The following is a 25,056-nucleotide window of genomic DNA, read 5'->3' as shown; positions in this document are numbered from 1 at the left end:
GCCACGTCTTGGTAGGTTTGCAACAGTTTTATGCTTTCCCCATTTTCATATTATTGCTTGCACACCCCTCTGGGAGATGTGTAAATGTTGCAAAATTGTCTTGTATCCTATTCCTGCTTTGAACTTTTCCATAACTTTATCCCGGACCTGCCTGGTGTGTTGATTGGTCTTCATAATCCTGTTTGCTCTTCTTTCAGATACCTTTGAGCCCATCACAGAGAAGGTGCACTTGAAATAAGAATTATTGACACACAGGATCATTCTGTTTGTCAATGCTAGTCATTAAGGTCGACATTGGCTCTTTCAAACCAGCTCGGGGAAATATGAAGTATTTGGTTCCACTTCACGATTATGTCTCATATCCTGTTGATTCCTAGAAAATGTTTTCAGTTTTTTAGCTTTGGGTATGATGCCTGAAATGTTATAAAAGTTATTAGGGGATGGGGCAATTCTTTGCTAGGCACCGCAGATGAAACATGTTTACCATTGTCACATTTTAGGGGTGTTTTGGTTGGAGAAGATTGTTTTGGGGAGAGGACAAAATGAGCACCGTCGCCTTGAAAAACATTGAAGGTTACCAGAAAACTTTTAAGGGTCTTCTCAGAACAACTGTGCTGCAAGCATAACACATTTCACGCTGCTTAGCGATAACTAAAACCGTCTCTTAACTCTTTTTCGGAGAGCTCGTTTCCTGTGACCTTTTTTGCTTAGGTTTCTTTTTTAAGGTTCTGAGTGCATTTTCAAGTTCAATCACACACAATCACGTCAGCAGCCAGCCGTGTTACGTAAAAGCTTGCTATTTATGATACTCAATTCTTTTTCTCTCTCTGCCTCCTGCATATATTAATACACAACCCAGAAGCTATTCGAATTCATTTTTTAAAAAAGAAAGGGGTTTAATTCTGCATGGTGTTCCCACCTCAAAGTTGAAACAGGGAAACAAAAGTTCAGAACGGTCGGTCAATTAATCCGCCCCTTTTAAGTAATAATTTTTCAAACGGGATTCTGTTGAATAAGAAATAACTCATTAAAAGGTGAATAGGATTTTGCTTTTCTGATTTTACTCGGAGTGTACAAAAGCATTCAGACTGCTTAATTATAAATTTTTATACACAGACAAAACAAAACTAAAGGGATCAAATTTTGGCGCAAACTTTTCTCTTTCCATTAACAAATAATTATGTTGATTTTCACAATTATCTTATTTAAAGCTTTATTTCAAGTTTAAATTCGAAAAATATACATTAATTGAGCAGAGTTATAATTTGGAACATTTTTTTTTTTTTTTTTTTTCAAGAAAGCAGGTCAAACATTTAGTAAAATTATTAAAATGCTTATAGTTAAAAAGGAGTTAAATCAGGCATGTCAAATATACGGCTTGCTTGCCCGATCCAGCCTGTTGGATGATCTAATTTGACCAGCCATAAATTTTGGAGTATGTCAAAAAAGGAGTGAGTCTTTAGGTCATTTCTATCAAAAGTTAAACACACTCCGACCACTACAAGGCAGCGTTGAGTTTGTATAGCGCGGGGAGTTGTTTCAGGTGTAAAACTGCTTTCACTCAACTCTTGATATAAACATGTTAGCACATTCAATGCCAATCATGAAAATCATATTCCCATTGTTTGTAAATAAATGGGTTGTTTTTAAAAAAAGATCCCATTTCATCCGTGAGTATAATATGTAGGGGAGGTCACTAATGTTAACTGAATGATAAGCATAATACTAAAAATCCAATCTAAAATTAAGGAGTTGATATTCTTTTACTCATCCGGCCCGCCTCAGGACAGAAAGTCTGGATCCGACCCGAGAGCAAACAGAGATTGACATCCCTGAGTTAAATCGTCTGCTTCTTTATTCATCTAGCTATTTTTGCAACCACTGTGTACATTAGAGCGTTGAGATACGGTTGATACCATTCATGCCTTGGTTTTATACAGACTTTCATTTGACTCATTTTAGCTGTGACTTTTGAGCAAGAAATTGAGACATGGGGCAACAAGTAGTAGGTTAGTACACGGTGAAACAATAAGTGGCTTTAAGTTAAAGGCTAATCATGATTACGATCCTGTCTCCATTTTTGGACAAATCTATTTTTGGGTTTGTTGGATGTTACTTTCATGGGAATTTCTGCAATCTTATAGAAGAAAATTGCATTCAATATTATGTCACTTGCCATACACAGATCAAACATAAAACAATGCTTGTCGTAAATTTGGATTAATTAAAGAAAATTATCTCATTTTCTTATACACCTTGCTTGGAAATATCTGCTTTCCCCTAAAAGGAAACAAAAATAATGTCATTTGAAATTCCACAGCTGCTCCAAGATTCAAACTGTAAAAAGAAAAAGGCAGCACAGGTGGGAGCTTGGGGTAGTCAGGCATTTCTTCTTACCTTTGCACAAATTACACAAGAAGCAAGAAGAAAGACAGGAGGAAGAGATTAAAATAAAAAACAAAAAACATAAAAACTCCAATGATCCGCAAATTAGAAGTGAGGTTGGGCGTAGATAAGCGTGGGCAGCGCATTGAATCTAAGGCTGCAAATGAAGATCAATTTCATAATCAATGAATTGGTGCATTATTATTATCGAATTAATCTTATTTTTAAAAGATTTTTAAAATTTTCTTCATCTTTATTCGAATATTGAGGTTTTGGGCAGATAGAAAAAAAAACAGAATATCCTGTAATATAAAACAATAAAAAATCCAAATGTGTACAAATATGCGCTACACACCTGAAAATGTGATAGAAATGTGAAGATACTCTTTCAACCGCCTTGTCCAAATATCATATTATATTTGAAATTATCATACAAAACAAAAAGAAAGAGCATACATTTATATGTATTTTTGTGTACTTTAAAGTTATTTGACAAACACTTCTGATTCTTTATTGCGTTGTATTATAGAATACTTTTTACACTATTTGTCTATCCGGCCAAAACGTTCAAAGTAGGAAATTAGATATGTGTTTTATAAAAAAACAACAATTAATCCGAAAAGGTAATTGACTGATTTATTGATTAAAATAATTGTTAGTTGCAGCCCTAGTGGGCAGGTTCAGAGTTGATGCATAAAATAGGTAGGAGCAACCTTTTCTAGGCCACGTGTTCGTGTAGATATCGTCATCTATTTGCAAGTGTGAATATCCAAGATGGTGGCTCCCGGTGAGCCTGATAGGGGGAGGCAGCCCGCTATAAATGTTTGATCGCAGCTCAAAGAGGCGAGCTGGGGGGATGCTGCTGAGAGGGTCCCGATGGGGATTCTTAGAAACAAGGGCAGAGTCGCTTCCTTGCTCCGCTGGACTGTCATACGTGGTGGCTTGTTTACACTGGTAGGCCCTTTTTGAAACTCCTAATGTTCCAGCACGATTCGCCTAAATAACCCAATCTAAGACGTACCCAAAGTAAATTGAATGCTGTTCTTAAACTATTTGGAGAATATGGACAATACTGGTCTCTTTTGAAAGGAAAGACTCAGATGTTTTACCCAAAACAAAAATAATCACTGCAAGTGCTACTAATATTGAGTAATCTGAGTTGAAACTCACAGAAATAGAAGGTTTTTATCCATGCCTGATTATTTTTTTTGCAATTAAATGCCTGTACAAGAATGTAGCATGAGTATATTAGCTCGAAAACAAGTGAGACAACAGCTTGAAGTCTTACCTGGTACCTTGTCAAATTTAATCACAATGTGAAAAAACTAAACTTTGTATTTTAGACATTTTTCTGAGAGTAGGTTTAGGTGTTTCCAAAAGTGGCCATTTGGAGACGACCACTTTACTACACTAAAACCTTTGCAAATTTGTATTTTACTTTGGCAGTTTTTTTTTAGACATGTGAAAAAGTTTTAAATGTTTGACTTCTCTTTCCAGAAGTCAAATCAATGATTGTGTACGCCTGTGCGTAATAAACGTGCGTAAAGATGAATCACAAATTGCCTTACACACGTTTAATTTCGGCTGTTATTTAATAACACATCGAAAAAAATTGTATACATTTCTGTTGGAAACTTTATTGGCTAACCAATGTTCCAATCATCATTCGAATCAGTTACTACAGGCTAAAGATATATATATATATATATATATATATATATATATATGTATCAAATAGGCCAGTACAGGCTAATGCAGGCTGTGGACCGTAAAAAAATGCCTGCTATTGGAGGAAAAAGTGTCAATCGAAAGGGGAAAGGCCAACTACCATATTGGAAACAATTTAGTTTTAAACGGGAGCTTTGGAGCAAAACTACAGAATTTCAAGAAGAAATGTTGAAGAAGCAGACACGCTTTTAGGCAGATTTCTATTTATCTGTCAGAATTATCAGGTGTTTTGGAGAAAATATTTTACACGGTTGGATTCTATGGATTGTCCTAAATGTAACGAAGCCATTTTAGCAGATATTCAAAGAATGTGATAATGGCCAAGCGAGGTAATTGGTGAGTTACGCCGGCTTTTTAGTTTTCAGGTATCTTGTTTCAGACTGATCGTGATGTTTCAATGATAAGTATATTTCAAAATGGTCATCATATCTTGAATCCCAAGTGGTTTATACACGTTTATTCATGAATAAATTTGGTAGTTCTTACTATAGTTTTAGTTACATGCACCCTATAGTCCAGTATGCCTTATATACAAAACATATGACAGAATACAACTATTCAGGGGGTGCGTCTTATAATTTAGGGTGCCTTGTACTGTAGAAAATACAGTAAATATCGTAAAGTAAAATGACAGGCTCCCTTGAAGCATGTGAGGTCAGTTGTCTCATTTTGCTTAAAGAAAAACAGTTAAGTAGAAGATTTCAGTGTTTTTAAGCGAAAAACAGATAAACTTGAAGAACTGAAAATTAAGATAATTTAGATTAATTACCTATGAAGTGTATCATGTGCATTTTTTAAGTAACAAGTGTCATATTTAATATGTGATTTTCCATTCTTCAAAACGGAGAATAGTTTAGTCGATTGGACAAAGCATTGTAGAAGATAAAGTAAACAGAGTGTAGCATTGAATGTGCAGAGTCCAAAGGGTGGAATACAAAGTGCAAACAAAGACTGTAGTTGATAACATGGAGTACATAATGCCAAGTTTATAAAATGCTGCTTCCAAAAGTAAAACTACTTCTATTGTAAAAAGGAGCGCTCTAGGCTTCGCTTCTTTATGTGTAGTTGCAATGCTGGAGTCTTATTTTGAAAGCAGCACTAATTGGCACAACACTACTATTGTAATCCCTATGGGATTATTTATTCATCATTAGTAATAACAAGCCCAACCTCGCATCTTCAACAGTGCTGGCATGCACCACAAATCCCATCAAAGCCCCTCCCTTCGTCATCATGCCCCCCCCAATCATCCACTCCATGCAGCATTCACCCCGCAGCTCCTGGAAAGTTCCATCCTTAAAACCCAGCATCTTTTTCCAGTAGGAAAGCCAAAGAGAAAAGGAAACATGATGGAGGGAGAAGAGAGGATGAAGGAAAGAACAAAATGTTGGTGATAGAATATAAATGGAATAGGATGGAAGGATAGACGACAGGGAGAGGAGGCTCTCTGCATGGGTGCAAGCCATGCTGTGAGGCAAGTGTAATGAAGATGATGAGGAGGATGAAGGTCTTTTTTTCTTTAAGCCCAGATGAAGTCGAGAAATGATACAGAGCTCGGCCTTCCATCCAAAGCAGTTTTTTCACAACACTGGAAATGATAAGTCTGTGTTGTTGTAATCTGAAGCTTGAGAGCAGGGTTTGTACGCCTTTTTCTGAACCAAATTTAAGCACTTTTTAAGGACTTTCAAAGCAAGACTTCCAATTTCTCCAGTACCATTAAAAGAAAAAAATTCAGTGAGAAGCATGTATTTTGAAGAGCCATAAATATATCTGCGATTTACATATGCTATCTTAAATATTGCGCGTGCATTTGTAAAGACAAATGGACAATGCCGTACGAACTAATGACAGCCTCAATCAATCGCGGAGAGTAAGAAATGTAATGGCAAAGCGAAGCCACCAGAGAGGAGTGTTGGCATAATGTTTAAGCAGACTTGTCTTATTTTTCTTAATTTAATGCTTGATCTATCATGTCAGATTTCAAGCAGCTGTACAAACCCTCTCAGAGGAAGGATAGGGTTGAAATGTTTAAATTCTGACTGCTTAACATTATTTTTACAGAACCGTAAATTCTGGACTACAAGTGAACACCAGATTTAAAGTCGTATGTTCAAATTTTAGGACAAAATTCAATTTTGTGTTTGTACAAGCTGCACCAAATTTTAAGCCACATGCTTAAATAGCCATAGAAATAAACGAATTCTCGTCCATTTCTTACATTAAGCCTGGCACACACCTAGTGTCAAGTGTGTGGGGAATTTGGTGCCTTTGGCTGCCTAACCCCAACCGCACCATGACCCCGCACATGTAACGTTGTTTTTAGCTTTGTCATTTCCCGGTTCGGTTAGCCCCGCATTATTGTCAGTTTTGCCGTGTAGCTTGGTTTATCACTGTAGCTGTTGCCGCATTGTGGGTTCCCGGTTAGCCTGGCTGCTCACTCCGTATTTTTGGGTCAGCCAACCTTTCTGCCAAGGCTGCGGCCGCTTTTTATTGATCGATCCTGGTTAGCCCCGATTGGTTGCTCCCTGTGTGTGTTTTTTTGCTTTGTTAAGTTATCCTCTTTTAAGGCTGCCTGCCCTTTGTTGTACCATTACTGTATCCACCTGCGACACAACGCCAAGGCATTTTCCACAAAAACTACCCAAAACTTCACTTAACATACACCTAACCTCTTCGACTAATTAACACGTAAAACAATATGGCGACCGGCCTGCTAGGGTGCTGGTGTTCCTCCGATAACGTCACAGCTCAGGATGACAAAAACAAGACATACTGTTGGCAAAAATGTCTCTGAAAATAATTGGAATAAACAGATAAAATATATATAGATTCATTCATATTTGCATGTTTAAGAATTTGGGAATATCTTTAATGTTGTTGTTTTCTTGTTTTTTTTTTTATTTTTAGTTCACATTTTGTGTAGCAAATTTTTTTAAAAAGCTCTTGGAGAACAGTGGAATTTTTATATCCGAGGTTTTCATGTGCAAAATCTGATTTGATCTGACCAGTCCCTAGCTCCGGTAGCTCTCAAGTGAATTGAAACCGAGACTTCTTGTCTGAAAATATTGCTACATGTGACGATAGAGATATAAAAACTGGAGGCGAGATGGAAGGCCTGCTAAAGATGCAAATGCAGAGGTCATCATGGTCAGCCAACATGCTCTGAGCTCCCATGCTGAGACAGAGAAGGTAGGGGCAAGGAGGCGGCATGCCCACGGGTCGTGCCGCCGTGCGCTACCTTGTTCCACCAGCCCCGCGGCCGTACCCGCAGCGGTACCTGCGGCCACAGAGACCGGAACCACAGAGGCCGGAGCAGTGGTCTGTCTGCTGCCCACTGGCCACACCCGACCACGGACGCACACAAGTGGGAAAGAGATAATTAAGTGGCGAGAATGCAAATGAGCATGACAGGAAGTGGGTGGGTGGGTGCAGAGATTTGAACATCCAATCGTAACAGACAACGTTTGAGTGACATATATGACGACTTCTGTCAGGTCAAAACTGTCAGAGAGAGAGAAAAATAAGTTTTTGACAGCCTAAGACGGCAGTTTGCAATCCACGGTTTTGGAGCCGCAAGCACCTCTTTAGCGCTGCCTAGTGACTCCCTGGCGCTTGTCCGAAAGTGCTTACAAATTGAAAAAGAATGGGGAGGGAAATATATTTTTTGTTTTGCTCCCTTACTGGCATCGTGTTGTAAAAAAACGGGGATGCAGGTTGTCGCCTCAAACGCAGCAAAGTGATATATTGTGGCGGCAAGTCGTGGCTCTCAGGCTTGAACTCGTGCCTGGAGAACTAGGCTGCAATGCAAAACTCCAGTGCATCTCTCCTCCACTTGTTTTCCTCTCCATCCCATGTCCCCGAGCTGTGCAGGCCCAAGCTCTGCACCTTAACGGCACAGCGTCTCAAAGTAACTTAGCCTCTCACTACACCTCCAATTTCAACATAGAAGTCACATTAAATGGGTAAGAACACAATTCTGTCATAGGCATTTACCAAGTGATTTTTGATTATTGTTCAATACAGTAATCCCTCTCTACTTTGCACTTCAGTTATGGCGGGTTCACTGCTTTGTGGATTGATATCACAGTATCGTGGATTGTGTTCTGCAGCAGAGAGCAGAGAGCAAATGCCATCAGGGGGGCAGGTTGTATGTGTGTGTGTGTTGGGTGAGTGTGATTGTAATAGGCTGCTATATGCTGTACACAATAATTGTTTATAGTGTCCTGTTTAGGTGTGGCATGACAGTTAACAAAAAAAGTCATAGTTAAGCTAGTCATCTCTGTGAATTACCTTTCATATGACTGAAGAGAGCTGACTCCTATTGCGCAAGAGTTGGATCTCTGTTTTCTGCATACATTGCAACATGCTGTGCGTGGATTTGTTTCACACTTTAGCCATTGTTGTTATATTTAGTTTTCTAGCAATCGTTTATTAAGACGGTAGCCTTCCAGCATTTTGCGTCTCTTGGGCTTGATCCTTCACACAACAAATTATTGCAAGCTGCCGTTATTCAGCTAGAAAAGAATAAATTAAATTGCAAAGTGAAGCAACCAGAAGAGGCGTTTTGGCGTCCTTTTTAAGCAGACTTGTTTTTTTCGTTTTTTTTTTTTTTAGATTTAATGCAGGGTCATACTGCTGAGAAATATGGCAACAATTTAAAGCACCTCACCTAAAATTAAGGCACTTTTCAAAACTTTGAAAATATAACATTGAAATTAAAGCATTTTCAAGGATTATAAACACCTATATAAACTTTGCTTAAGCAAAAATACTCAAGCTTCCGGAAGCCCCTCATAAGGTCACAATGCTAGATTTTATTTTTTTAGAGGAACAAATAATGCTGATATGACCCCAAAATATTGTATGTATATAAAAATTCCTGTTTTTGTCACACAGAAAAGACTATATCACAAGAATAAGTAAAGAAATTATCATTTTAGAAAATTAATAAATACAAATGAAAATAATGATTATAAATTATTAATAACATAATTCTTATACATTTTATACTAAAATATGTTTTAGTAGGGGGCAGCACGGCGGAGCAGTGGTTAGCGCGTGTGCGGCACAGTTCTGAGGTCATGAGATCGAACCTTTTGTGTGGAGTTTGCACGTTCTCCCCGTGCTTGCGTGGGTTTTTCTTGGGGCACTCTGGTTTCCCACATTCCAAAAACATGCATGTCAGGTTAATTGGCCGGTCCAAATTGTCCCTAGGTGTGAATGAACGAGCGAGTTGTCTGTCTCTGTGTTCCCTGCCACTGGCTGGCAACCAGTTGAGGGTGTCCCCTGGCCACTGCCCAAAGATGGCTGGGATGGGCTCCAGCACCCCCGCGACCCTACTGAGAACAAGCGGTGCAGATAATGGATGGATGGATGGATGTTTTAATAGACAACACTCGCCACATCCTAATTAATTAGCCAGGGTGAACCATCAAACCTTTTGAAAGCCTCTCTGAACTATTTTGTGGTTTGAAAAATTGCATGACGGGTCGAACTTTCTGTCTCTCCCACTCTCTTTCTGAGTCTGAGCCAGTTATGATGTAGGCACTTCCTGAACAAGGTAAGGAGAAATGTGGTTGAGTGCAAAGAAGAAGAAAACTGGCAAGGAGGTAGAACTGGCAGACAAACAGCTCACGCCCGGACTGCTGAATAGCTGTCTGTTTAACCATAGCAATAATCCCCACTAAACAAAAAAGGTTGTAACTCAATTTTGTCCTCATTAAAATGATACAGTACCTCACACCTTTCTTATATTTTCCATTCAGAGCCAGATTGAGACGGTGGCAGCAACAGCAATCAATATGATACGATCTGTTCCCTATTCGGAACGGAGACAATTAAAAAGGGTTGAGGTTCAACCAATATAGCTTTTTCTTTGAGATATTTTATCTGGATGCTAGATTGACACTGTTATATAAGCTGTGCACTATTTTTGGGACATCGTTCTGAATGCTATTTTTCAGAATCAATGCATGCTCATCAGCATTTGGGTCTAAAACAAAACAAAAGAAGAAGTGCCTCCCCCTTTTGGCATAGTGCCATATTTCTGTCTTCAAACTCATAGAAAAAAAAGAACGCAAACAAATTCAACATTTTATATGGTGCTAAGAAAATAGATGTTGATCATTTTGGGCCATTTTAACCACTTTATATTGTCAGTTTTAAACCATTCCTTAGTACATTTTTCTCTAAGTTTAGGGTTGATGAAAAGGTGAATTCTAATATCTCTTGCAGACTCCGACCGATTTATTTTGCCAGAATCGCCCTTGTATTTGGTTCCATCCATCTTCCCATCAACTTAAACGATCTTACCAGTCCCTGCTGAAGAAAAGCAACCGAGAACATGATGCTGCCACCATGTTTGACAGTGGGGGTAGTGTTTTCAGGGTGATGTTCAGTGCTTCTCTTGCAGTAAATGTAACACTACATTCAGCTCAAAAAATGTTGGTCTCATCTGATTAGATCACCTTGTTCCACATGTTATTTGTGTCCCCTATGTGGCTTCTTGCAAACGCCAAATTGGCCTTTTCATAGTTATTGTAAAGGTATGGTAATGGTTGTCTTATGCATAGATTGTTCCACCTCAGCTGTGTATGCCTGCAGGTTATCCAATGTGATCAATATATTATTGCTCACACAGTGCTCAGAGTGTAGATTTTGCGAAATCTTCTTGTATCCTATTCCTACTTTTAACAGTCCCACAACTTTATCCCGGAGCTGCCTGTTGTATTCTTCATAATGCTTTCTGATCTCCAGTGACTCCTTTCACAAACCTTTGAGCCCGTCACAGATCGGGTGCATTTCAACTGAGCCTTATTGACACACAGGTGCACTCTGTCATTGTTATTCATTTCTGTTGACATTGGATCATTCAGGAGTCGTCAGGGAACTTCTGGAGTCGGGTAGGCTGAACTAAGAGAACAGGGGGCTAAAATTTTTTCAGCACCTACTTTTCAGTTTTTTAGTAGTAAACATAAAATAAAAAGTTCTTGAGGGCGGCAATACTTTCGCTAGGCACTGTACTGTAAGTCTTTAAAACCAAGCTTGCACTACTGTCATGTGTAAGACGTGGCAATTCTTCAGTCTTCACATCAAATTGAATATAGTGTGAGGTACTGTATAAGCACACAAACATGATGAGACAGAAGTCAAAGCCATTCAAGCAAGCTGTAAGAATGAAGGTAAAATTCCTAGTCATTGCGATATCCGGTTACAAACAACCACAGAGAAAAAGGTTTAGATGAAGAATTTTTCTCTATCTGTGTGGGAAAGAGTCAACACAAACATGAAAAAAATACAATGCTTGTGCGCCAATTGATGCTTGCTGAGGAACATGCAAACATTTTGACAATGTCGCGTTCCGACTGCCAATATTGAAGCAAGCGGTGGGATTGTCCTGCAAAACGCTGACATGATCTTCTTAAAGCCAGAGTGTGCTATGCTTTCTCGGTATAAGTCGAGATCATGCATGGCAAGTGCTAAAAGCAGTGACTCATTCAAGTAAACTGGAGACTTACCGGAGAAATTCCGAGAGACCAGCATGGTGGTGAGAATCGCTCCCTAGAAGGGAGTAAAAGAAAATAATTAAGACTTTTGCACTTACACTTTATATCTATGATTATAATGTACTGGTGAGTTACGCCAGATTTATAGTTTTAGGGTATCGTATTTCAGGCTGATCGTGATTTTTCTCTGATGAGTATATTTTTAAATGGTCATCATATCTTGAATCCCAAGAGTTGAAGCTTCTCCACTGACTTATTTCAGTGACTGGTGACCTCGTACAGGCACTTATTTGTTTATCTATAGCCCACTGGACGTGTTAAGGGGTTATATATCATTAAAACGCTTTCGGTGTACCATCTTTCTTTGTAAATATCTTATGTTTTAATGTGGGCACATGCGGCTTATAGTCAGGTGCGGCTTATGTATGTACAAAATGGTTTTTACCTTCAAAAAAGTACTGGGTGCGCCTTATAGTCAGAAATTTTCTACAATAAAATACAATAGAAACAGGTGCATATCTACTAATAAGAAGCTGAAATTCAAAAAAAATGAGGATTTTACAATCCCAACGGAAGCTAAACAATTATTTAATTAGAAAATGACTTGTGGTTAATTATATAATTGTTTAATTATTCATCAAGCAATTATTATAAGATTTGAAATCTCCTAGTACTTAGATGATGAAAAAAACGTATTCACTTCACTGACAAAAGGGAACAAAATGCTGCAGGCACTCCTTCGTTTGTGTTGTGAATAGGGGTAATGAAGTGAGGACAAAAAGGTAATCAAGAGAAAGGTGCTGGTGAAATGATAATATGATCAAAAAAATTCAGGTTCCGGACCACTGCAGGGGATAAAAAAACAGCAGAGCCCACAAACCTTAAGTTTCCTCCTAGCGTTGAACTTCTTCAGGCACTCCACAGTCTCTTGTCTGTGCATCATGGAAGCCACAGTGGAGCGTTGCTATATAACAAGAACACAAACAGTCCCGTATGGATCAAGTAAACAATATAAAAACAAATATTAAGATGGCATGTGACACTTACGCAGACCCATGGATGCTTGAGGGCCTCCTGGGCAGTAATCCTCTTGGCCGGGTTAATAGTCAGCATCTGGTTGATGAGGTTTTTGGCCTCTGGGGTTACTGTGTCCCACTCAGGAGACGGGAACTATAAGGTCACAGAAAGCATATTGACACAGAATGTGGTAATAAGATAAATGTGAATTGTTTTTTCTTCGGCAATAGAGGAAGTGAGCTCATGTTAAGCAATGCGTCTGGGTTCAGGTTGGAGGTCTGTACGTAATGCCGCTCAAGTAGTTGGCACGCAGTTAAGAAAGTGCCCCAAGGGAAGGCTTCCACCACCCCCTAAAATATGAATGAGAGCGTCGGGTTACGTAACGGTTGCCAAAAAAAGAATAAGCGGCACAGCTGGGAAGTGAAAAAGGAAAGGAAGCCAGACCAGAGGAAGTGAGTGGAAACAGCAATGTAGAGGAAACGGAGGAGAGTAAAACTGCAGAGAGCAAATTTAGGGGAAAAAATACAGCAAGCTTAAGCCACAAGGGAAATAAAGTAACTATGTTTCTCTCTATAAACAATTTTGTTTCGTATTTAAAGGTATTTAAAGGTGTTGTATTTTCTTGCCATCCTACCATGTACATAATTAACTATCTACTTTTCGAAATAAGAAAATACTTAACTACCCATCAACTACGCACTGAATAAACCCTACCCTAGAAACCGGCCAAGAGAGCGATGGTCACCGCCAGGTTGTAGTTTCCCAAGACACAACACAGTAACTGGTGCCGCTACGACTCTGGTGGTTAAGGGACCCGTGAACAATGAACCTACAATACCATACCTAATCTCATTTGCCTATTTTTTACCTTATCTACCAAGCACCTACTTTGAAACTCACCTCCCTCCTTTACCACCGACTGAGCTAACTAGCTACGTACCGTATCAAAAGATAAAATGACGAAACATGAAAGAAAACAAGGAAAGAGAGCATAAGAATATAAATAACCAAGTACGTGAAAAAAGAACACATTTGAAAGAAAGAAAAGAGGACGAGATGAAAACGAGGTTGCGCTCTCACGTCATAGGCCCCAGCCTTGATCTGCTGGTACAGCTTGTGTTGGTCCTCATCCCAGAAAGGAGGGTAGCCCACTAGCAGGATGTACAAGATCACTCCTGACACAAACACATGTTATGGTAAGTAAAAAGATGATGTGTCTCGTAGCTAAAGCAGACTGTGTTCATGTCAAGTCGAGCTCACCACAAGCCCAGATGTCCACAGGTTTTCCATAGGCTTCCTTTCTCAAGACCTCAGGAGACAGATAACCTGGAGTCCCAGCAAAGCCTGCAGAGATGAGAAGTAATGCTGAAATGTCACATGTACCTATGTTTTTTTTTTATTGATGTTCACTATGTTTTGTGTAATGCTAAATCTATTGCACCCTGGCCATCCTGGAAGAGGGATTACCACTTGTGAAGCCCCTTCTCGGGGTTTCTTATTTTCCACATGCTGAGGTTTTGAGTTTTTCCTTAACCGCATGTTGGTTTTAGATCAGGGGATAGTGGAATTGTAACCTGTGCAGTCCTTTGATAAATTTTGTGATTAAGGGCGATACAAATAAATGTGACTAGACCTGACTTTGTTTTGTCATATTCAACATGTCACCTAATAAGCAAATGGCCACCCTCTTACTCTTGCCAACATGATGAGTATGTGTTGTTTTTACTTGTCCTTAATGTTGAGATAGTTTGTCCACAAGATGCTGCAATTCTTTTTTCCACATCAAAAGCACACTAATGTTTTAAGTGAGTGTTGAAACGTCATTGTTACCAAAACTGTGTGAATATTTCAGCTCCATTTAAAGAAGCAGCAGCATTTTGCACCATATTTGTTCAATTTCAAGGATGTGTCAAGTTACTTCCTTTAGGTAGTTAGTGTGCTTTGCTATCGCTGCTTTAATATTTGTCTAGCACAGGCGTTACCAACCTCTTTGAAGCTGAGAGTTATTTTTTGTTACTGATTAGCGGATAGCTCTACCAGTTTAATATGCATTTTTTTAAAAAACACATCATGTTTATACTATGTTGTTACTATGTTACTCTTATGTTATTGCTATGTTTTTTTATTATTAGAAGTAGAGTTAAAATAGGCTTAATCAACAATTCACATATTTGCCTTGGAAAGGGCATTTTGTGATTTCACGTTCAGGGATCCCTTTTAAGCAACACTTGACAGGGCCCCACTTTCTGTGGTGTGTCTTGGGCAAGTACCACTTGCGCCACCCATCCCTCTACAGGCCTTTTTTTTTTTTTTCCAAAAAGAGGTTTGTTCTCCCACATGAAACAGTACTGGTTACTACGGTTACTGGTTGCAGGAAAAGCCTCCTGATCGACTTAGATACAGCACCTTCATCATCTGGTCGCTGTTGTTTTTCAGTGTAAAGCATCATTCTGCTCTTCAGAAATGAGCTAGACTTTGGCAGCGACATGCGTGTAACAATACTGATACGTGATCCTAAATGACCGGGGAAAAACAATTTTGTTTTGAAATTTCGAGTATCACATGGTACAACACGCAATGTATAACTTGTGGCTTTCATATTTTTTGTTTGAAAAACTAAACTTGAACTGGAAATTAAATTACATCCTTTGCTTTTGTAACATATCTTTAGGGCTCAAAGGGCTTTTGTCCAGTAAAGAAATTAGCGTTTGTTTGTTTTTTTTAAACTATAGTCAAATGATTTATGTATTTAGATAAATAAATAACTAGATGGGTTAAAAAAAATAAATGGGTCCTTCAAAAATAAAAAAATAAATGATTTATATAAGTGGCATTATAAAATAGAAAAAAATTAAATAAAATGGTGCCATCAAAAATACATAAATAAATAAATGCAATAAAATAGTTCGATTAAAAATGCACACATGTACGAATTATAAGCTAATTTTAAAAAAGATTTTGGAGATTTATTTTATATTTATCAAGACATGATTTTTATATCTTGAGTAGTTCGCAAATGTATTTGTGGATCTGATGAATATGTTTGTAAATATTTTTGAGACAAATCTCTCTCCATAGAGGTAATAAGTAGCTTCAATTTTCAGATGCAGGAAGTTATCTTAATTGCAATTTACTACTTGGAAACACTACCTGAATTTTTTGCATGGCCCCTAAATAAATATCTATAATTGATTCGTGAACATTGCACTCATACTAAATTCATAGTTCACTGTTTAGATGAAGCATATACCTGTTCTTTTTGGTGTGACCCGTAGGGGGCAATGACGCTTCAAGGATAATGCGATACAAACTAATAATAGCTGCCGTTTATCATGAGGGAAGAAGAAATACAATGGCAAAGCAAAGCCACCAAAGAGAAGTGTCGGCGTCATTTTTAAGCAGACTATTTGTGAAACAAGGCAACACTTTCAAACATTTACAAGCACTTCACTAAAAATTCTAGCTCTTTTGAATCCTTTTAAACACATCATTAAAATGGAAGTATTTTCAAGGACTTTAAGCAGCCATACGAACCCTGAGACACCGATCAGGTCAATTATGTTTCATGCCAGTTACAAATTCCATTTCCAAAATCACAATGACGCTTCACGGGTAAAATATTTTCAGAACTGGTTCATGAGCTACATAGGTAAGGAACAACATTGGTGACCCCTGGTCTAGTAGGTGGTGCAATTTCTTTTATAATATATTTTGAATGCAAAACAATGAACCTTAAGGGTTGTTTTTTCTACTCAAGTACCTAAAGTGTTGATCGGATAGCACCATTTGTTCTTAATTCAAAGGAGGCAGCATCATTTTACAATATGAATAAGGTTGAGTTGATATGTGTCTTTGATATCTTTTCTGTTTTGTTTACCTACCGAACCAAGCCTGCTGGTCCCCCTGCACCTCGATGGCCAGGCCAAAGTCGGCCAGCTTCACCGCTGCGTTCTTGCATTTGCTGGCCAGGAGCAAGTTTTCCGGCTGGAGGGTTTACGCATGAACATGGCAGACGCAAAACACAAAGATGGATGCTATTTAAAGACATGACACATTTCAATCGGGTCCCTCCCCGCTTTCCCTTTGCCTTCAGCCTGACGCCGTGTGCGGTTACTGTATATGCTCAATCTCGGTGGCCCAGATAATGTAGCGTGTCTCATTATTCCCCGTCAGAAGAGACTCTAATAATGGGCCTCTATTCCCACTTGGCACCCCTACTGTTTCTCTCTTGCCGTCTCTGTAGGGTTTTTTCCATGAACAAGAATAGGACCATCTCAAATAAGTGACTCTCAAAAGTCAAATTTTAGTTGTTTTTTTTTAACTACTATGACACGGGTTGAAAAATTGTAATGGGGAGTGTGGACAGTTTATATTTCAGATGGGGGGAGTGGTGGATGGGTGGCTATTTCACTGGTGTTAATTTACTTATCTTTGGTAATACAAGCCCTAAAGCAATAAGCAAATTTCCACAAAGTAGAAATTGACTCTTAAAAACGTTTTTTTTCTTCAATTTTTGTTTTATTTAAGCCTCTCATAAGCCATAAACAGCTTCCAGCCAACATGTTCTAAGAAATTGTGACTATTGCATGGAAAATGTAGACTAAATTTTGAGCTCAATTTTTTTCTTGTTAGAATCCTAAAATGGCTGAACCCAAATCTGTTTTACCACTCAAAATTGAAATTATTTTGTTACGACAAACATTAAACAATAAAACTTGTGTTTCATATTTATTTTTAAGCTATTCAAATAAATATGACTTGACCTGAAAAACAATTCATATGCAATGCAGGCTTGACATTTATTAATTTAACTTCTTAATTTTCAAAAAATTCTGATTGATTATTGAAGTTTTTTTTAATTTAAATAGATACAATATTTAATTGCAATGAAGAGGAATTAAAACAATGGTTGAAAATTGTAGAATTGCTTATTTTTTCTCATTGAACTATATACATGCATTTTTAATATTTTATTTCACTTGTTTACCTAATCATTATAATGTGTATAAATTCAATGATAATTAACACTTACTGATAAGTATAAACTCCAGTAGATACTTAAAATAAAGAAAGAAGACATCTTTGGATTTTGAACTTGCAAAAAGGACAACCTTAACTAACATTATATTATAATTCTTAATGATTAAAATAATGTTTTTACCTTGATATTTTAATGAGTACAAGATTATTCTGTAAAAGCTTTTAATTTTTGATTTGATACCAATTCTAAAACAGAGTAAATACATGTTTTATTATTAGAAAGAAAAAAAAAATCAATTTTTTTTTTAACCACTCTACTGAGACAGTACTGATTAAGGTAACCAATGATCTTCTACTGGCAATGGACTCCGGCGCTTCATCACTCTTGCTGCTGCTGGACCTTAGCGCTGCCTTTGACACTGTGGACCATAATATCTTACTAGAACGGTTGGAAAAATTGATTGGTCTCTCAGGAACTGTCCTCTTATGATTCAGATCCCACCTCTCAGATAGGATGCACTGTGTTAAATATGGTGAAATGACATCTGAGCCCTTTAGTGTTACCTGTGGTGTTCCGCAGGGTTCAGTACTTGGCCCCCTTCTTTTCAGCATTTACATGCTTCTATTAGGTGATATTATTCGGAAGTATAATATCAGTTTTCATTGCTACGCAGATGACACTCAACTATATATTCCGATGGAGGAATCTGCCACACTAAACTGTGGAAATTTGGAGGCCTGCCTCACTGAGAGAAGACCGAAATGCTATTTATTGGTCCATCTAAATGCCGTGACTTGTTCTCAAAAACGGCTCTGATGACAATATCTGTGTATCTGTTGTATTATTTGCCCTCATGTAGGTTTTAGATCAGGTGATGGTGTCATAATAATCTGTGGTTTGCAATAATCTGTAGTCTGTGCAGTCCTTTGAGACTCTTTGTGATTAAGGGCTATACAAACATGACTTGACTTGACTACTGCCCAATTAGAGCAAATGTCTTTGTCTTCTAGTGCCCAACTTAATAAAAATAGGCTACAGGAATGTGTGGCTCCAGTATATTGTATTCCAAGAAAGGAATGTTCCTTGCAATAACACAACGTTACTCACCTTCAGATCTCGGTGCACAACGCCCATTTGATGGCAGTGAAGCACGGCCTCAAGGATCTGCTGGATGCAGTGGCTACATGAGGGAAATTAGAAAATAAAATACTTTCAGATTTGGCACTAACATTGTCGAGAGATGGTTTTTAAGTGCAGGTAACAATATTGTGAGAAAAAAACACCTAGACCAGAGTTGTTAGATAATTGTTATAGGTCTTAACTAGTTCTACTGTATACATACTGTATACATAATATAGGTCTATACATTGCGTGAATCCAGCTGTGGAAGATGTTCACATGCTTGCACGCACGAAAATTCACCCAGTACTGTGGATGTGACAGTGGGTGTGAACTGAAGCTAAGCCATGCGTGTGATTACAGCACACTGAGACCTGGGATAGAATCTGGTCAGTATGTAGATCCGTCTGTCTGTCTGCCCATCTGTCTTTCTATCATCCATTTATGCTATGCCATCAAGAATAACATTCTCCAGGATGAGATGATGAGAAAGGTAAAGGTGAAAGCCATAAATTCTAGTCCCTTTTGTCCTTTTGAAAGGTCTATCGACAGATTGATGACACAAATATATCTACATGACATCGAGTTGTTGGCAAATTCAGCCCACGGAGCTTATTTCGATTAACATTATGGAATACGTTTAACGATGTCTGTTATTAAAAAAAATATATATAGTATTTTATAAGCCGAAAAAACAAGGTAGCAAAAATGAGCGTTCTGGAAAGATTTTGGAGGAAACTCAAGGGATTAGTCGTTGGTTGCACTGCTTATCCTCAATAGGGTCACGGGAATGTTGGAGCCCATCCCAGCCGACTTGGGCAGTGGGCAGCCGACACCCTGCTTGCCAGCCAGTCGTAGGGCTGTATAAATGTATAATCATGAATGTATAATCAATCATAAACAAATATTTTAAAAAAAGATACTGTATATTTTTTCTTCATGCATTGCCAAGGTAACGTATCGAGACTTTATGGGCAAAATGATAAAATCAATAAATCACTTTTTCCTCCTGTTCTGGTTGATCTGCGAAAAAATTTTAACTCAATGCAGCCTTTGACTTAAAACATTTGCCAAAGCCTGCTCATACTTTCAATAAACATATTTTGATAAAGGAATACATGAAAAATATTCCTTAAAGACTTTTCCACTAGATGTCAATCATGAATATACTAACCCCCAAAAAGCCAGCACTAATTAGCAGTCTAGTGTTTAACATATTGAACTAAAGTATACCACTTTGCGTTAGAAAAAAAGCCACTCTTTGATATAGTGGTAAAGTGTTTTGTTGTTCAAGTGGGCGACACACGCAGCCATTCATTGATGCTTGGCATCTATTAGGGAACAGGAAGCTATTTGAGGACCCACGCTAAATGAAACGCTTATGTATCGGATGAAAGTGATTCACAGAGGACGCTAAACTGGTGCCAAGATATTTTTCCAGTGATACACGGAAAGAGATATCTGCATGCGTTTGTGTGTGCATGCGGACAAGGTGCAATGAGCAAATGTGATGTGCAGAATATGTGACTAATAGCAGGCGCTAAGAGACACGCAGGCTGCAGGATTCACACCCACAGTGTGTCTAGTGAGTGGGAGGACAGAGAGAGCTGTTCGTGCATGTGTGAGTGTGTGCGTGAATATGTGTGTGTGTTTGTCAACTTGCACCAGTCTCCATTTTTTAACAAGGACCAGCCCTGAAATCTCCCAATTTTAACAGTCCTTTTACATGCTGCTATTCACAAGGCACAACATAGTAAAAATGAAAAACTAATATATTTGGACTATTGTAGCCAAATCAGTCATTCTGAGGTCTTTCCTATTACCTCAAATGTACGAAATATTGCATTTAGGAGGTTATACCGATTAAAGGATACATCAGGGGTCACGGGAATCAGGTAGACTCCTCAGAACACCCAAGTAGCCCACGCACTGGTTCGGAACATTGCTCACCAGTGATGGGCCTGCAATTTTTTTAGGATATTTGATTTCTAACTGGCATGAGAAATCATTGACATTGGTGTCTTTAACGTGATCAATTATTCCATAATTATTTTTAAATAACATTGTAATTTGTATTTGTAAATCATTCAGTTACCTTATACAAGGCAGATGCTTTTGTGGTTGACTGAGCTTACTTTAACTCTTTCTAATTTTTTATAACAATCACAGAGTAACTACATACTAATAACATAATTAGTTGTTATTTCAAATGCAAATCAAGCTAGTAACCCTTTGCGCTAATCAGTAACAAAAGTAGTTTTTAGCTTCAAAATGGTTAGTGCCCCTGATATGCAAACTCTTCTTTTGGAAGATCCTCTACAAATTAAGCTGTCAATCACAATTACATAGTTTGAATTACTAGAAACGTCCGACAAGAAAGGGTTTTTTGAGGCTTTCTGATCAATTTGACATACAACCACATTTTGCCATGGACAGTTCATCATATGACAGTTTCTAGTTATGTGTTTCAGGAGTATAATGATGAAAACGGACCCATGACTGCCATTTTCATTTGAAACGGTCATTTTAACTTTACGTTTAAAAAAAGATCTCATCAAAATGCCCAAAGAATCTGTGCCTAATGAAGGATTTTACACATTTGAATATAAAGGATTTTAAACGATTGAATACAAGTTACATTTATTGAGTGCAATGAAGATTTTCACCGAGTAGGCTATAGTTTAATGACAGGTCGCGCTGTTCCGAATGCAGAATATTTTGTCTAGTTCTGTTGACAACAGGACTCTGACGGAGGACGGCAGGCAATGTTTTGAGAACAAGGCCCTGATGACATAGAAACGCTCTGTGTTGTTTTTTAATTTTCCAGACATTGCAACGCCCAGGTTGGGCTTCATTGGCACGTCCATGGGAGGAGCCGGGGAAGGCTGGAAGACTTCAGAAAAGGCTAGCCAGAGACCCTAACGACACTAATTTGACTACAACGGCCATTTTCGATGGAGTACACTTAGTTAAATTGCTAATGAAATTAAATCTGCCCCCGTGTGAAAATGTCGGCTTTTCTTGTTCATCTTTTCCATCAAGAAACGAGCGCGCATTGTTGGGTGAATGTAGGTTGTGATTGGTTAATGGAGTCAGATAACTAATTCTAACAATTTGGTAAACGATACATATTGATATTTAATTCCCAACACTAAAAAATATACAAGCTTAGAAATTTGAACGGGCATCTGGCCAGAAGCTCACCTGACCGGAAAATTCAGTTCCATTTCGCAACATGAAATGAAGAAAAACATATCTTAAGAAGCCATTTTAGGAAAAACATAACTCTAACCATTTTCCTAAAGTTTGTTTGAACCAACTTTGGATTTCTGGACGTTTCTGAGGTCCTCTATAAATGAACTTGCCTGACACATTTCGCCAAATGCTACAGAATTTTTACCAAGCATACGAGAAAGATGCAACTGAGCACCACCTAACACACCGATTTCCTTCAAACTATATTATTGCGTTGAGTTTTTGGTCTGAAAAGGCGAAGGCCTTCCCCAGGGTCCGTACACCTTTTGGCCAAAGGCAAGCACATTTCAAGCACTTTCAAGGCCAATATTTTCTTTTTTCCAGTACCTTCAATGGAAGAAATCTAGCACCAATCAAGAGAACGTTTTTTTGTTGTTGACTTTAATGACTAAATTAAAATCGATATCTTGTTGCGATCACATACTTTGTGCTATTTTGAGCTGATCCCATCTATGATGTACGATCTTTTTGTGTCAATAGGCTGCTATAAATTTACACGAATTCTGCCCTTCTGCTTCAACAATGCTGGGTTACATCACACTTGTTTACAAACATAGAAAGGGTTCTATAGGTGTTGGGTAATAATAGAGTTGGGTATGGAAAACAGAAAAAGAAAATACTGTATGTGTAAAAAGCATAAAAATGATCCAAATTTGGACTCATTTCGACTTTCAATCTGGGACACTGCTGATCTTTTGCCTTTTGTTTTACTTATTCAAATTTATACTTTTTTGCTTTTTTCCAAAGAATCGGTGTCTAAATTAGTTAAAATAAAATTGTAACTATTTACTTTTTTTTTAATTTATTCATAGCACTGTAGAGTTTTTTATTTTTTATTTTACTGATTTGCATTTTAGGGGATTTTGTGTTGTTGTCTGACTTTAAATCTGTTCGGTATTCAAAGCTAAAAGTGCTTTCTACTTTACAATCTTTTGTTGATCTCTGAATACGTTAATTCATATTCAATGTGTTTTCAGGGATCCCCTGCAAAACATATAAAATTACGGATTACCAAATAATTTGATGCATAACGTTTTTATCATTATCGTAGAAATATCTTCTAAATAGAGCTGTCCTCTTGGGTGACAATGCAATAATGATAATCCACCAAAGCAAGAATGACGGTGTCATTTTCGTGCACTTTTTTAAACTGTTTCTTAATTTATTGTGTGGTCTATAGAGTCAGACCGCCAAGAAACAGGACAATGGTTGCAATTTCAAGCACTTTCAAGCACTTCACCTAAAATTCAAAAACACGACATTAAAATTCCAGCATTTTCAAGGATTTCAAGCACCCGTACAAACCCTGCTTTCCCCAAACCGTTTCCATGTCAAAAGCTAACAGTCATCGGGGCTCACGACCAAAAGATGACTCCGGGAATTCACTTAAGGGGTGTGTCTTGTGTGTGTGTGTGTCTTACTCACTCTTGCCGTTTCACAGCATCTAAAAGGTTTTGGAAATTTCACTTTCATTTAAAGCTCCAAAGAATATGCCTTTACAACAACTTACGTACAAGGCCTTGTTAAAATAATTTACTTGTAGATTACACATGAACATTTTTGCCAAGAAAGGTAAGTGTTGGCCAGTGGTGTCCAAAATATGGCCTAGGGACCCGGGAAGGATGCTAAAAATGACAACGGCTGCTAAAAAATTAGATAGTTTACAATTTTTATAAAATATCCAAAAAATTCAAATTAATTATTTACAACTAAACAAGTAATAGCATATCTTCATAGCACAGAAATCATTGCAAAGTAAGTAAAAATTGGGTCTTTTTTAAGAATCAACGGATTAGGGTTTTGTTCACCGCCGATACAAATACCAATTATTACTATTAACAGGAGGCCAATAACCGAAATTTGGAGCAGATTTTCCTTTGATGTAAAAGCTTAAAAATTGTCGTAAGAAAGTTCTCATAATGCAAAAGTAAACAAAGAATATTTGCTATCAATTCAGATAAAACATAAATAGCTCTTTGAAAAAATTTACAGTAAATAAATTAGAATTCCTGACTTATCTTTCACTCAAATAAAAATTTAACAGTGGAGAAAATAAAATTGGGTGTAGCAGAAACTCCTATAAAGATAGATACAAATTTAAATTACTCCCTGAAACTTTTTACAGTAATGGAAATTTCAACACAGATAACATGACTTATCTTTAACTGAATTAAACTAAAAACTAACAGTGCAGGGGGTAGAGAGAGGAAGAGAGAGGCCCAGCTGCCTCGGAGCCTATATAATCCATCGGTCGAATAAATAAGAATTCTAATACCGATATCCTTTAAATTCCGAAATATTGCTGCCTGTAATCAGCCCGTCCAATAATCGGTCAACCTTTAGTCTGTTTGTGACAGATTTCTCTCGGTTTGGTTTGGCTAAATTTGTAGAGGACATTTGAGTGCTGTTCAATCTAAGATTTTCTGGTGGGTTTCAACTGCCCCAAAATATTGTGAAATTCAAAACCAGGCTTTTGGAAAGCTGCCATTGTAATTGTTTTCAAAATCAAATGGCGAAAAATAAAATACATTTGATTTTAGCTACATTTAAATATATAGATTTTAAAGATAAAATCAAATAGTTTCTTGAATAAAATCATCAACACTATCCTTTAAATATGTAAAATGGTTTGATATAGATGGTAGGAAATGTTTTTATTTAATAATTTCTACCATAATTACAAACAAAAAAATAATGTACTTGCGTAAAATGAGCAAAACAATATGACATCTGCTGCAACAGACAATTTTGCCTAATTTAAGTATAATTGTGCATAAAAACAAGTGAAATTCTAAAAAATGTGCTTACAATAAGGAGATGTTTCTGCTAGTGGGGTAAGTACATTTGTACAAATTTGTACAATTCCTTGATTGACTGATTTTGATGTAAAAAAATAAAATATAAACTGCTTTTGCATTATGCAATTTTTCTCACATTTGGCATTTGGAAGAAAAACTTTGGACAATAGTTATCTATCTATCCATCTATCTACCTTGGCCATATCCCTCGAGAGGGGTGACCGACAGCAAGACAAACACATACAAAAACAAAGAAAATTTAAAAAAG

At 37.6% G+C, this 25,056-nt stretch overlaps 1 protein-coding gene across 8 annotated transcripts in view; it reads right to left on the bottom strand.

The window, feature by feature from the left end:
* Positions 1–25,056, bottom strand: part of camk2b1 (calcium/calmodulin-dependent protein kinase (CaM kinase) II beta 1) — a 79,043-nt gene that overhangs the window by 36,308 nt on the left and 17,679 nt on the right. For 6 of the 8 annotated variants that reach the window (XM_088336609.1, XM_088336613.1, XM_088336608.1 and 3 more), the window contains exons 6-12: positions 18,724–18,796; positions 16,517–16,619; positions 13,896–13,979; positions 13,716–13,810; positions 12,666–12,788; positions 12,499–12,582; positions 11,631–11,673 (exon numbers count right to left, since the gene is read on the bottom strand). In XM_088336609.1, the coding sequence (XP_088192735.1) occupies positions 11,631–11,673; positions 12,499–12,582; positions 12,666–12,788; positions 13,716–13,810; positions 13,896–13,979; positions 16,517–16,619; positions 18,724–18,796 (605 nt within the window). Of the gene's footprint in view, positions 1–7,351; positions 7,448–11,630; positions 11,674–12,498; positions 12,583–12,665; positions 12,789–13,715; positions 13,811–13,895; positions 13,980–16,516; positions 16,620–18,723; positions 18,797–25,056 lie in introns of all 8 variants that reach the window. The other 2 variants (XM_088336606.1, XM_088336607.1) reach the window with 1 other exon arrangement.

This window comes from Urocampus carinirostris, chromosome 5 (genome assembly GCF_059441175.1).
Source record: "Urocampus carinirostris isolate Australia breed hairy pipefish chromosome 5, RoL_Ucar_1.0, whole genome shotgun sequence".
NCBI classification, from domain to species: domain Eukaryota; kingdom Metazoa; phylum Chordata; class Actinopteri; order Syngnathiformes; family Syngnathidae; genus Urocampus; species Urocampus carinirostris.
This window is presented reverse-complemented; position numbering and strand designations above follow the sequence as displayed.